Source organism: Urocitellus parryii, chromosome 8, assembly GCF_045843805.1.
Source record: "Urocitellus parryii isolate mUroPar1 chromosome 8, mUroPar1.hap1, whole genome shotgun sequence".
In the NCBI taxonomy this organism is placed as follows: domain Eukaryota; kingdom Metazoa; phylum Chordata; class Mammalia; order Rodentia; family Sciuridae; genus Urocitellus; species Urocitellus parryii.
This window is the reverse complement of record NC_135538.1, coordinates 20,008,125-20,023,284: the sequence shown is the minus strand read 5'-3', so window position 1 is coordinate 20,023,284 and position 15,160 is coordinate 20,008,125. Positions and strand designations below refer to the sequence as shown.

The 15,160-nt window shown below is 31.7% G+C and overlaps 1 protein-coding gene across 2 annotated transcripts in view; it reads right to left on the bottom strand.

Moving 5' to 3' along the window:
* Positions 1–15,160, bottom strand: part of Shprh (SNF2 histone linker PHD RING helicase) — an 83,005-nt gene that overhangs the window by 22,401 nt on the left and 45,444 nt on the right. For both annotated transcript variants that reach the window (XM_077801664.1, XM_077801663.1), the window contains 9 exons: positions 14,757–14,864; positions 13,652–13,794; positions 12,685–12,858; positions 12,329–12,391; positions 11,127–11,352; positions 9,260–9,403; positions 7,526–7,627; positions 4,360–4,431; positions 1,469–1,657 (listed from right to left, as the gene is read on the bottom strand). In XM_077801664.1, the coding sequence (XP_077657790.1) occupies positions 1,469–1,657; positions 4,360–4,431; positions 7,526–7,627; positions 9,260–9,403; positions 11,127–11,352; positions 12,329–12,391; positions 12,685–12,858; positions 13,652–13,794; positions 14,757–14,864 (1,221 nt within the window). The remainder of the gene's footprint in view (positions 1–1,468; positions 1,658–4,359; positions 4,432–7,525; positions 7,628–9,259; positions 9,404–11,126; positions 11,353–12,328; positions 12,392–12,684; positions 12,859–13,651; positions 13,795–14,756; positions 14,865–15,160) is intronic.

The following is a 15,160-nucleotide window of genomic DNA, read 5'->3' as shown; positions in this document are numbered from 1 at the left end:
CACACATTTTTTTTTTTTTTTCCTATTTGGGAGTCTCCTCCCCATAAGATCACTCCCTACCTCTTCCAATGTTAGCTAATCCATTTATATTGTATCATTTATCATTTATTATTTGATTAAGTTATTCCCCCAGAAAAGCCAGATTTGCTTTTCTTTTTTAGTGTTTATCATAAGTGTAATACATGAATAATCTGTTTTAATGTCAGTGCTTCTTGCCCCAACTCAAACCTTCCCCCATACTGCTAAACTGTTAAATCCATGAGAGCAGCAACACCATCTGTTTTATTCACACATGTAATACTGCATCTGTAAGGTCCAGCACACTGCTTGGCATGCAGTATGTATCTAATAAATATGTGTAGAATGAATAAATAAATGAAGGAATAAAAATTTCATTCCAACCCTGGGATTCTGTTTATTCCAACACAGTAAAGAGCATTGTTAATGATAGTTTCAGGTTTTACACAAATAGAAGTAGGGAAAAAATAACAACAAAAACAACAAAAAAGAAACCCCAGCAATTAAAAATTGTTTAATTCAATTGTAGTTTTCTTAGGAGGGAGCACTCTTAAGAACTGGCTAACTCCTGGCAGTAAAGTTCAATTTGTAATTAACTATTCACAAAACACATCCTCAAAAATCTGTGAGAAGAGAGTATCAAGAACCTTGAAGGAGAAGGAATTAATGAACAAAATTTAACTTCTTGCTAGAGTTAGTTCCAGCATTCTCTAAACTAATCCTTGAGGCTCCTATTCCTCGGTTTATTTACAAATTGATTTGCCCTTTGTCCAAGTTAGAAAAAACTGAAAAAGTATACTTTACAAAAACAAGGAACAAAATGTCTAGTAAAGGTTTTTCATTAAATAAGCATTCTACAAAGAAAGTTCAATTACAGATTCTGTTTGTATCCCAAATTAGTAATTTATAAAAAATATTCTGAAGGAAGAATGAGAAAAAATTAGGAAAATAAAGTCAAATTTTGGTTGTACTCTGAAATATCCATCCATGGTGTTTAAAAACATACTATATCTTTCCCATAGCAACAATTGCCATCAATAACAAATCTATTTTTTCCTTTAATGTGGTTGAGCACATGCTTTTTTTTCTGGTATCCACAGTTAAATAAAAGAATGAAGAAAAAAACCTTCTTTGAATAAATTTCAAATTTAACCAGAGTTCTATCTCATATGTAGTGAATGGAAATAGTGTAGATAAAATAGGGAACTGGAATTCTTGTCTGCCATAGTGGGTGTGAGGACTACTGCTAACCATGTTTTAATAAGTATTGTTGTGTTCCTTCCACAACAAAAATGTAGGTGGCAAAGCTGAAGTTTTAGGCAGTAGATTTATGGATAACAGTGGTTTCTACATATCCACCACACTCTGATTTTAATGCTCACCTTGATCAGATATTGATTCATATTCTATTGCTCTAACTATGCTTCCACATGCTCTTGACCTACGTTACCTTCACAGGAATGTCCTCTTCTTGGCTTGCTTGCTCAGAGGTAAAGACATAGGAAATTTCTTTGTGAGATGTGTTCTGGCGGCAGATGGCACATTTAATGGAGCTTCTGTGAGACCCCACGCTGTATTGTTCAATAATAATAGAAATGCATTCATTACAGAAACAGTGTCCACAAGTTAGTACTGCCCACTAAAACAGAAAACACACAAAAAAACCTTTGTAAGATGCTATTAAACATGTTTTCAATCTATAAATACAACAAATGAAGTGACTCATGATTTTGCTTCCTAAATATTCTACAATATTAACATTCTATAAATATAAAATCCAAGTTGTACTTTAGAATTAATTATTTTTTGTCACAAGGGAGTAAGCTTTTATAGTGTTTAGTTCTACTGACCCTAGTCAATTACCATTATTTTGTAATAAACTGGTACTCATTTCAGATTTAGAAAAAATGCAAATTATTCTTACCAATCTAAGAGCAGATATTACAGTGGAACAACATTAATTAGAAGACAAAGTACTTAATATATCCTTTTCAATTTATTAATAAGATTTATAGTTTTGTATATTAAAGAATTTATATAGAAAATGAGATTAACATCTCCGATTAATTTTAAAAGTGGTTCTGGATACATTAAAAAAAAAAAGATCCAAAGAAAAAAAAATATTTTTCAGAAAATCCTTATCCTATTTAAAGAAAAGAAAAATAATACTCTCTGAATCTCCGGAGAATGCCATAAAGTATATGTACCTCTTTAGTGCTGTAGAAGAGCATTAGATTTAATCTAGGCGTCAACTCCAGAAGCTACAGTATTTTATGCAATTTATTTAACTTCTTTTTTCACCAAGTAAAAACAAAAACAACAAAAACGGGGTTCATGAGTACAAGGCTCCTTAGTTCTTAGTTGTTTTTTTCTAAGATATAGATATGTATGAATCTGCATAGAAAGAAAATACGTGGCTAGGTTTCCCCAACATACTTTGTAGAAGGTCTAAGAAGCTTCTTGGAAAAGAGTCAAACCAAGGGGGGAAAAAAAATTGAGGGAGATAAGCCTGGTTTCTAAAACAATAATAGAAAAGAAAAGGGATTATTTTGTGTTTGGTTGGCTGATACTGTTCTCATTGCTTTTCAGCTGTACCTCTGCTCTCAAGGGGTTGTGTCAGACTCCTCAGGAGGCTGGGACAAAATTAAGGAGCTATCTCACTACGACTTCTGCTTGATACACAGCAGCACTATCCAGTACCTTATGTATCTGTAGTGCCACTGGCAAGAAAGGATACTTGAGAGAACTTTTGTGACTCTTGAGAGCTCAGAATAAATAAGTAACAGAGCAATCAAAGAGACACCCACATTAGGAGTCATGAGACTGACTGAAGTATCTGAAACATAAGAACAGATAAATGGCAATACTTCCTGAATCAGCAGATACAGATGAGCTATCTCGGACAGATTCTAATTGAATAGACCTAAATTACAGAGGGAGGAGAACTGGGAAACTAAGAGGAAAGGATAGAGTTCCCACAGATTGTGGGTATGAACAGAGTTCGAAATGTAACAGTTTTGCAATCCAATATGTTCTTCTAGGTGTAGGAGGCCTGACTTTCACAGGAAGTGAATGGAATAATGAATGTGAAAGAATTTAAAAACTGAAAATGTTAAAGATTAAAAAGGAAATAAATTTTTGTAGATAATACAATTGCATGAATATCATCAAAAACTAAAAACAAAAAAGACTGCTCTATGTTATGTTCCCTATCATTCCCCGTTTCTTTCTTGGGTGCTGGGGATTGAACCTAGGGCCTTGCACATGCTAGGCATATCCTCTACCACTACCCTGTACCCCATCCCTATATTCCCCCCATCTTTTTTTTTTTTTTTGGTACTGGGGATAGAACTGAAGGTACTTTACTACTGAGCTACATTCCCAAACTTTTTATTATTTATCTTGACACAGGTACCGCTACATTGCTGAAACTGGCCTTGAACTTGCAATCCTCCTGCCTCTGCCCCCAGAGTTGCTGGGATTATAGAAGTGTGTCACTTTGCTCAGCCTCTTTCACTTTTATTCATAGTATTTTTATCACTGATTTTTGTCAGAAGTCATCAATATCTGTATAGTATTACAAGTTTCCAATGTTATACCTATCCTATTAAGATTTATAATTAAAGTTTCCTTTGAGAATCTAGCTTCTACTTAAATCTTGAAAACTAAAAGGTCCTTATTCCTGATTATTCCTGCTTAGAACATGGAATTTATATATTTAATTTCAGTTCCAAAGTTCCATAAAGGGGAGGACAGTGGAGGATACTTTTATTTGTTAAAGGTAATAGGCTTATGTTTAAAATGTTGAAAAGCAATGAACCTTCTGATATTTTATACAGTGATTTATCCTACTTAGGATAAAAATTTGAGCCTCCTAGAAAATAATTATATGGTGCCATCATGTCTATACATATTTGTTTGTAATAGTCACAAAGAAATGTACTTAATTACTATGGCTGCCTTCTAAAAAGCACATCTAAATTCCTGTAGAAGTGATATTATTTGCACTTTAAAGCCTGGATTATAAGATATTAACAATATTAAGTAACAGCTATGTTACTAAACCTCGGGACTACGTTCATAAGTAAATTTATCTGCGATGCATTATATTTCTGTACAATTACCAAATAACTATGGTCATCCAGCAAAATTAAATGACTTGGAAACAATTTCGTGTTTGGAAATATGTTCAAAATCATGAAACTTTAATACCCTAACCTTAAAGAGATGGGTAATACTTGTCTTTCACACAGTAATCATGAAAGAAAGACTGATTGACTGATTGCATATAGAAACCATTGAAAATCATAATCATTTTTATAAGTGTATGTGACATTTCACCTGTTTTCCCAGCTGTCGAGCACAGATTGGACAAGGTTCTGGATTAACACCTCCTGATGTTTTGTCTTGAGACTATGCAAGAAAAGAATCCAAAAATACATTAGTGACATTTTTAGACTTAAAACCTACCTGATAGATGCTTTTCAATTCATTTCTAGAAGTAAATGCTGGCAAATGCAATAAAATAATCTAATTGAGACTATCTAATATTTTATATATTACCTAACACTATCATTCCTAGGATTTACCAAAAAAATTTATTTAAGGTATGAACAAAAAAAAGAAACAATTTTTTATTACAGTTGAAGAAATGTTACTATATTTGTGATTATGGTAGAACATAAAGGCAAAATATGATGTAACTAAATTTTCAAAACTTTAGTTTTAGATTTTGTTATAAAGAAATATGAATTATTTAAAAATATATAATTTAGATTTTTGAAATAAATCCTCTTTAAAAATTATGAAGAAAATGTGCACTTGTAATGCATATCCACTTGGCATAGGATCAGAGACATGGGAAGAGGCAGCACATAGTTATATAACAAAACCCCTTACTAATACTACATGTTTCTCAGCATCCTTTTTCTAGTTGCCTTAACCCATTATGTTCTGGCAGCCCATATATAAGACACTTATATGTTGTGAAAAACAGAAATATTAATGATGTGAGATCTCTATGCTTGGAAATTATATCAAAATATAATAGCTTTTCAAAATTTTCTTAAAATTATTATAAAAAGTGAAAAAATTTCAAAAAGTTACAAAATGGACAAATTATAAAACTGAGAAAAACATAAAAGAAAAGTAAATTAGAAAGATCACCAGTTTTTATATGTGGTTTCAAAAACCACATATTTAAATGTTTATAATAATCATCCTTTGGCTTACAAGTAGTGAAGCAATAACAACAACAAAAATCTAAATTGTGTAGATTCAGTATCTCTAAGGATTCAAAATAACTCCACTAAATAAAATGAGAGTATGCAGGCATTTATCAAAGGTGAAGAGCTGAATTATTACCTGATAATCTCTGTGTCACATAACCTGTAACAAACCACCTGAGAATGCAGAGGCTTAAAATAAACATGTAATTCTTATGACTCCACAGGCCACCTGGGTACTTTGGGGATGTGGTAGCTTGGCTTGTGCTGAATAGTCCTGGATGGCCTCATCCTCATTTCTGGCAGCTGGTGGATTAGCTGCCTGGGGGAACGCAGAACTGTGGGCTCAGCTCCTCAAGGAAGTTAATCTGGGCTTCTTCACATGGTCTCCGTGTTGCAAAGAGCAAGAAGATTGGGGAACCCTGATGTGCATGGAATTTTTAAGTCTCTGCTTATGTTTCAGGTCAAAAGTAAGATGACTAATCTAGAGTCAATATGGGAAGGGATTGCTAAGGGCATATATAATGTAGAACATTTTACTGTAGCAATTTGTAAGCAATCTACCATAACTCATGATGTCACTTCTTTTCTAATATATTTGAAGAAAGAGTTGGCATAATTTTGTGTAAGGAGCTGGATTGTAAATATTTTTGGCTTTATAGGCCAATATGGTCTGTATTGCAACTGCTCAACACTGCTACCACAGTGTGAAATACAGCCATAGACAATGAGCAAACTGTGGCTGTGTTCCAGTAAAACTTTACTTATAAAAACAAGTACTGGTTTGGATTTGTCATATGTGTGGTAGTTTGCAGATCTCTGATTTAAAGTTGTAAGTTTCCCTTTTATTTATCAATTAAAATAAAAAAACAAATAATTAGAAATTTTCCTCTAAGAATACCTTAGGTGCATATTGTCACATATTTTCACCTTCAATTAGTTCAGAATAATTTCTAATTTCCATTGAACTTCTTTGAGCCATGAGTTATTTAGAATTTTGTTAATTTCCAATTTGGGGATTTATCTAGTCACCTTTCCATTATTAATTTCTAGTTGAATTTCTCCTTGGTTAGAAAATATATCCTTGCATACTTCTTATTCTTTGAAAATTTTAAGAGTTGTTTTGAATCAGAATTAAGTCAACTTTAGTAAAATGTTCCAAGCACACCTAAAAAAAAAAAAAAAAGGTGTATTCTGTAGTTGTTGGGTGTGGCAGTCTGTGTCAACTGGCCATATTTGATATTCTTAGAGATATTTTGGCCACTTCTTTAAAGTGTATAAGAATCTTATGATAGTTTACCTCTTCTTATCTCCTTCCTTTGTGCTATCATTTGTTCTATATGCCACATATCCCACAACAGCCCTGTTGTTTTAGTTAATATTCTTTTATGTTTACTTACATATTTAAGCTTTCCCTTGCTTTTCCTTCCTCCTGAAAGTTCCATCCTTCAGACTTAGATAATTTGTCGTTAGCCTAAAGAATCTCCTTTAATGTTTGTTGTAATGTGAATCTACTGGCAATAAATTCTTTTAGTTTTTATTTAACTGAAAATACTTTACTTCACAATTTTTTTATAGGATATTTTCTCTAAGCTATAGAATTTTAAGTTGGCAGGTTCTTCTTTCAGCATTTTAAAGATGTCATGTCACTGTTTTAGTACTGAAAGAAAAGCATTTTTATTCAGTTACCAGTTCTGATAGGTGCTTGTCTACTGAAAACCATGAATTCTTGAATTAATATTATCAAAAATTATATTTATCAATGACCTATCAAGTCATCAATGTTTGATATAATACTTGGACTCCAATTCATAAAATGCTACGCCATATACCAAATAATTGAACTTTACCAGTATTACCATGTCTTATGATATTAGCTTTTTAAACTTATTTCACAGTTTCAAATAAACTAAAAATATATATTAAGTATCAATGAATGGATATAAATGTTATATGATAAAAATTTTCATTGAGAAGTTATGTTGTAACACTTCTATTCAAGGCTTTCAACCATAGTCTCTGTACATTGCTTTTCACCACATAGTGTATTTCAAATCCCCTGTATTAATTATAATTCCCATAGATATAATCTTCTTTGACGATCTGTGAAGCTACTGCCAAGATAGCTAGTGTTTCAACTCATAAGTAACATAAACAAAAGATGAATTTTAGAAAAGCTGTACTATTAATTAACAGGACTAATATTTTAAATGGAAAGAGTCACTAAAATAATTTATAATAATATAGTATGAGGAAAAAATAGAATCTTTTAAAAACAATACCTTCTCCAAATTAGTTAGGTAAAGAAGCTGACCAAGTTTTTTCTGAAGCTGTGATGTAGCAACGGCTTTATCATTTAGTAGTTTAATGCGATTTTGTTCTACCTGAAAACAAATAACAGAAAAGCTGCTTTGTTCTCTCTCAGAAAGTTAATTAAACTATTAAACATGATGTACAAATCTTCTCAATAATATAAACATATCCTGTTTTAGAAAACCCATTTATGTATTTAAACTCAAATATACAAAAAGTATTCTAGATAATGTATTTTGAAAGGACTTCATTTTTGCTATATAAAACAAAATTACTGGGACTGAGGTTGTGGCTCAGCAGTAGAGTGTGCACCTAGCACGTGTGAGGCCCTGGATATTCCTCAGCACACATAAAAATAAGTAGAATAAAGGTATTGTCTCCAACTACAATTAAAAAATAAATATTAAAAAACAAACAAACAAAACACAAAATTACTGACAAGATACTGAAGTTAGATGGAAACCAACCCAAATTTTACTTAGGTGTATTTTTTAAGTAATACGTTCATGGAATGAAAAAAAATTAAATAATACATTGGTTTACATGGAGGGATATGCAGGGAAAAATCTCCAACTCCTGCCTCCAAATAAAATATAGTAGACAGAAAGGAGAATTCAAATAACAGGGAATTTGTTTCTAAGCAAAATCTTACTGAGAATTCATATTTAAAGGAGAGATTATAATAATGATTATTTTAAAGATTTACTAAGTTAGAATCTCCAAGTTTTATAGAAACACATACAAGGGATAAAAATAAATTATATAGAAAAGAATATTTTTAATGGGAAATAGAAAAGACTAGTGGAGTTATGAGAATCCTGAGATATAAGGAGGGACTTTAATTAGAGGATAAGTTGTAAATATCCATCTATTATTAGTAAAAGAAAGCACTGCAAAAGAAAGTTTTAAGTTATTGTTGAGTTTTATGATTTGTATATGAGGTAATCCACCAAAGCTCCTGTATTAAGGAAGGCATATTCAGAGGTGAAGTGATTAGATTATGAGAGCTATAACCTAATTAGTCTATGCTAGTTTGAAGGTGCTAACTGGGTGGTAACTATAGGCAGGTGAGGAGTGGCTGGAGGTGGTGGGTTACTGGGGGCATATGATGAAAGGGTTCACGTTCCCGGCAGCCCCTTCCTCTCTCTGCTTCTGGGCTGCCATGAACAGAGAGTAGTGCTCTTCCACCACACCTTCTGTCATAATGTTCTGCCTCCATTGAGCCCAGAGCAATGCAATGGAGTCAGCCCATCATGGACTAACCTCTGAAAATGTGAGCAAAAATAAACTTTATTTTTTGAAGTTGTTTTTGTCAGGTATTTTGGTCACAACAAAGTCAGGAGGACTAAAACACTAAGGAAGATTTTTCTAGTTCTAATAAAAGTGAGGTAGTATAAAACATACAAAAAGTGACCAAGAATACCCATAGGATATGACACAGAGCAAGTGCTCAAAAAGAGATGAATGCACAACTTTGAGAGAAATAAAATGCCCCAAAATAGTGACTATTAACCATGTATCAAATGTAAAATTGCTAATGTTTGATCATTTTGACCTACAAAGCAACTTCATATTGTACAAACTGAATACAGATTAAATATATACTCAGAGATCACTGCTCTGATTATATCTCTTCTGTGGGTCTTAAGACTATTATGACATCAATTTGTTGTACCATTTTCTGGGATTTACTCGCACTTTACCTCATGTGGTTCAATGATATGATGAACTGGTGGGTTTGGTTTTGGCTCTCTAGGATCTCGAACTCTTAGTCTTTCTGTAGCCATTGCAAGTTCATCAACAGCGGATACACGATTCCTTAGAGTCATCCAATATTCATGAAGCAACTGAAAGAAAAAAAAAGACGAAGATAGTGCTAAATCATATAATAAGATTGGTTAAAAATATCAAGATGTGCCTTGAGTAGAAAGCCCTCAATGAGACCTTAAGACATCATCATTGTTTCATTAAGTGTCTAAGGATAAAGAAATTCTTTTAGTTATCTAGAATAAGAAAGGATGACTGAATAATCTCCGTGACGCTGTTTCTTCAAATTCTTAGGAACAGAATATTCAGATTTCTTGATAAGACCAAAGGGCTTTATAGATCAAAATTAGACTGATAAAATCTACCTTTTTTTAAATTAAAAAATATTTTCATTATATTCACATATTCAAAATAATATCTATATATGGTAATAAGAAAAATAAAATATACAATTGAGTATCTTCCATTCAATTTAAGAAAAAAAAATAATGCAAGTTCCTTGGAAAGCCTTAAATGTATCACTTTTCCCTTATATATTCCTCTTTCAATACCAAACAATGGAATAATCACTCTTCATTAAGAAGATTATTATTCCTGACTTTCCACTAAAATAATACTATAAATATGTATTCCTGAAATCTGGTTATATACATTTCTCAAATTAATAGAAATGACATCAATAAGTATAAAAATTTTGACATGCTTTTTTAGTAACATTTTGAGGTAAGATCCTGTTTGATGTGTTTAACAGTAGTTCATCCATTTACTTTTTTGTGAAATGGTTTATTCTACAAACTTATGAAGGAAATATACACAAAGATCTGAAGATATGCATGATAAGCAGTCCTCTGGACACAGAACATGAGGCCAAACGGGCCCAAAGGAAAGAGTACAGCAAGTAGTCAGACACTGTATAATAATGTGTTCTTCCATGGCTTACCATAATTAACCATTAATGTGCTTTGCATTTATAGTAATAATGTGTGAGGAAAATTATTAAACTGATAATTGTTAAAAAAAAAACACAACCATTCCCCAACTTTTCAAATGCATGAACAGATATTTCAAATTTCTCTTTCTGTATAAAACTTTGCATTCTGCTTTAAAAATCAGGAACTTTAGATTAAAAAAATAGATAACATGGAAATATAACATTATAAATAAATGAAACACTTTTCCTTTCCTTACTTACATCACCTGCAAAGTAAGATAATGAGTAGCAAATTCAATATAAAGAATAATTCAAAATCAATGAACTCTAGAATATCAAGTATGGAGTTTTAATATAATGAAATTATTAAAATATGTACACAAAAGACATATTTATACTCTATCCATAAGAATGGTTTCCAACCTTGTAGCTTGAAACACATCTACTATGTCTCCTAATATTCAAAGTTGATGCTGCTGCTGGTTATTCAGAGCAAAGCAAAAACAAAACAAAATGAAACAAAACAAAAAACATAAATCCCACTACTCTAGTTTCATAGAATAGCAGAAGAAGATCAAGCCAAGAATAGAATGAAATACTTTTACAGCTAAATAAAAGGTTTCATATAAGTTTTAGTTTAATAATCTAGTAAGAAGAATTTAGGAGTTACTTATTATTCTATATTATAATAATTACATCTTAGGGAAAGAGAAATTATGATTAACCTCCAGTCTCTAAAGCAAACTCAGAAAAACTGAGGAGAAGGAAAAAGAAAAGTAGCACATACTATTATTGTAGAGAAGAATTTTTAAGTTGGGAGCAAGTTTTAGGGTCTAGTTTAAAAGTTATAAGTATAGTTTTAAATACTGTACCTTATATTCCTTCTTCCATGCTTCAAAGAGATCCATTGAAGTACTTCCTTCATCAATGAATTCAACATCAAATCTATGTGATTTTGCAAAGGATAGTATTGCTTTCATAGAACGTTCTGTCTCACTTATTGCCCAAAGACCTCTGGTGGTGGTAGGTACTCGATCATCCACAAGTCCTTCTTCATCTTCTATCATCTCCTCAAATATTGCAGTCTGACCTTTGACTCTGAAAATATATATAACAAAAAAAATAGCAACTATTGTCAATGGGTTGTAAGCATTATAGATCAGTAAAATTGGCAGAACGAATAGGGAAGCAAGGTCTGTAATTTTTCTATAACTCTCAATGTCTTATCTACAAGATCATGCTTGAATGTCTCTGGAAAAATAACAGCAACTCTAAAAATCCTGGAAGAATCAAATTTGTCCAGTGTTTCTTGAGAATAACCTGGAATAATAAAAATGTCTCTAAATTCCAGGTTATAAGCTTCCTTCTGAGAATTAAAACATAAACTGACCTACCACTGACATAGAAAAAGACACAAAACAAACCAATATGATCTAAAAATATATTGTCAATCAAATCAGAACTTATCCTTTCCTTAATTTTCCTGTTTAAAAAGGATAGATGGTTAAATTTGCTAATGCCAGGGCTAGATGTATTAAGGAGCTTAATCCCCAATACAAGAATAAAGGCTCTGCTGAAGAAAGGGTATTAATAATGAGAGTTAACATTTTAATAAGATACTTCCTAACCTATAAAAATGTACTAAGCACTTTGCTAAACAGTTATGTTCATTATATTTAATATTCATAAAATACAATGAAGGAAGAGTTGTCGGTATTTTCATTTCATGAATGAGTCTACTGAGGTCTAGAGAAATAATTTACTCATAATAGTGGGCAGGAATTTGAGTTCAAATTCATTATACTCCACAGTTTGGAATCTTACCACCCCCCTCATCTGCCCCTCTATTAATTACACATTGCTACATGACATGAATACTAACAAGTAATACCTACCTAGGTAAAACTGAGCATCAGCATGCTCAAAGGATCAAATGCTAAAGGTTTACTACATTGATTAAATAAAAGAAAAAATATAAGAAAAGTCATAGTAGAAATATAGCCTTATAACCAAATACTAAATCTCATAAAATGTTTCAATTTTCTGATGGGTAATAATCAAACAGAAAACTTACGTGTTAGAAAATAGCTTCGATTCATACTCTGTGAACAATTCATCAGCCTTACAAAAGACACAACTGAAAAACAGATTATCAGAGAAAAATTCAAAAACATAATAGGTGATCAGATAATTTCTAAAAGAAGCTTGGTATTTGTACTTCAATTTTTCTTTATTATCATTTTGTGCTATTTTAGAAAAAAATTAGATGGCTTTTAGTGCATGGTCCTTATTTTTCTTAATAACACATCTCCTTCTACTTTTGTCTGAATTAAAATGAACAATCTTTATTTTTATGATTCATTATTGTCTTAATAAACTCTAGCTTCATGGAACAATGTCATTTACTGTATGATTTCTTTAATTACTTACCAGTTCAGAGGAAGTCTGGTTGGTCGGAGGTGGCAGATTGTTGCAGACTCAATGACATTTCGAGATGGAGGTTTCTCCAGGTTTTTTACAGCTTCTCTTACAAGTTTCTGGAATTTATTCAGCTCTTCCATTTGGGTTGTAAGTAAGAACTGAAGACCTCTGCAGTCATGGAATCTGATTCCCATCACCAGCATCACATCAAACACAAAGACAGAATGAAAGGTCAATTTTCTTAAATTCAGAAAACAGTTGCCAGCAAAGTATTAAGAAAATTGCGTGTAACATTTACCCGTCACACTTGGTTGAGATTTCTGTAGGAATATACTCAATGGTATCTACTAATACTCAAGATATAAGAATGTTAGGTTGTCTATACAAAAGGTGCCAGAAAGGTTCTGCCCACAACAAACACTTTTCCCACATTAGAGGGACACATTTTTTGGATTAAAACCACTGAAGGTGTTTTTGATAAAGAGAAACTTTAGAAAGAATCATTAGATTAATAGGCTGACTTATCTCTGAAGACCTTAAAGAATAGTACATGTTGACAGGAAGAAAGGGAGGAACAAGTCATTCCATAATATAAAACCGGGGCCCACCATGGCACTTGATGCACCGTGAATCACACAGGGAAATCATGACATCAAGAATGAAATTTTCCAAAACAAAATTCTATTTCAGAATTTTGCTTGAATCTGGCTTTGGGTATATCCAAAGAAAATATTTTAAGAAGATTTTTAAAACACTATAAAAAGAGAGCATTTAAAAAATGACTAAGATATGGGAAAAAAGGTCTCTATTTTAGACATAACTAATTTTTGTTTAAAATGTACTCCTAACAAAATGTAAAACCAGATGCTATAACCACAATATGTTCTGATATTTAAATGCATCTCCTAACACCAAATGATCTGAACAGCTGGGGTGATTACTCATATAATTATTCTATTTTATACCATTTTCTTACTTTTCTGACATTGAAAGCTTTCCAGTTTGTTGTTTGTAGTTGCTGTTTATTTCATTTCGTACTCGCTGAGCAAGTTCCTCGTCAATAGAAAATTCTATTGCTCTGTGGATTACATTCAGCCACCAAGGAGAATTAGAATGAATCTGTAAAAATCATAATATTGATCAATTAATTTTTAAAAAAATATTCATTATGTTTCCATCCCTGGAAAGGCTGATGTGAAAAATTCAAAGGAAGCCATAATAAATGCTATTCTCAAAGGAATTACAAAAGAGGAGACTAATATGCATAATCTATACACATTGGGTAAATGCCTCTTTTGAATATAGAAAAATAACAACTGTTCCTTGACTACCCTGGATGAATGAGAATTTATACAATATACTTGTATAACAAAGCTGAGTTTAAAAAAAAAATACTTTACCAAAATGAAAATCAAGTATGTATTCTATATAAATGAAAAGGTCAGGGGTCTCTTTCTTAGCATAACAAAGAAAACCTTCATTCTACTCTTTGACTAATTGAACTAGATTCTGCTGAATAAATAATCTACAATGACTGTAGCTAACAAAATTATATGCCTGAATATCAAATAATTATTAGGAAAAATAAAATGTGGAACAACTGATTAAAGAATTGATAAGTAAAAATATATCTGTGTAGACTTCTCTTCTGACTTTGCTACTGATTTTATAATAGTGAAACTTTAGAAAGGACAAATGGCACATAGTGTATGAGAAAAATATCTGTGGTTCTAATACTCTAACATCTTAAAAGATTTTGGAAATACACATCTAAGATCAAAATGGGGTTATAGAATTCCTTACTTTCCCTAAACGATAACTTCTTAGATATCAAGGTAAGAGAAAACCCACTAGAGATTAAAAGAAACAAAACAGAACCTCAAAATAATCGATTTATCTATGTATCAGTTCATTCAACAAAGACATACTAACTGTAAAATAAGGTATATGAGTCACGGTACAAAGTGCTAGGAGTTCCAAAGTGAATAAGAAAGTTCAAGTTTCTCCCTAAACAAAACATAAACCCAAATGATATCTGAAGACAAACACAAGCAAGAAACACTGCATTTTTGTAAGTGTACTTTTCTTTGGAGCTCTCGTATGGTCTGCTGCACAGGTTGTAAAGCTTGCTGGGCTTCGGCAACTTCTGTATTACACTTGCTCATATAATGCTCTCGTAGCTGTTTGGCCTGTGTTAAAAAAGAAAATAGATAAAAACTAGGTCTCAAAAAAATAATAACTTACTATGGTGAATTTAATTTTCTTAAAAAAGTCCCAAAAGACTTTTCCCTCAAAAAATATTTTTTTTTAATTAGAAAAAAAGGAGAGGGCATTAATATTTCAAAGTATGAGGCAAAGGACACCTTTCAGAATTATTTATCTGTTTTAATATTAAAGTTTCTTAGCTTCTACAGTTTAAAAATAAAACTTGAAAATATACTGTAGCAAAGGTATTATGGAACTGAACTGTGTTACTCTCACATTC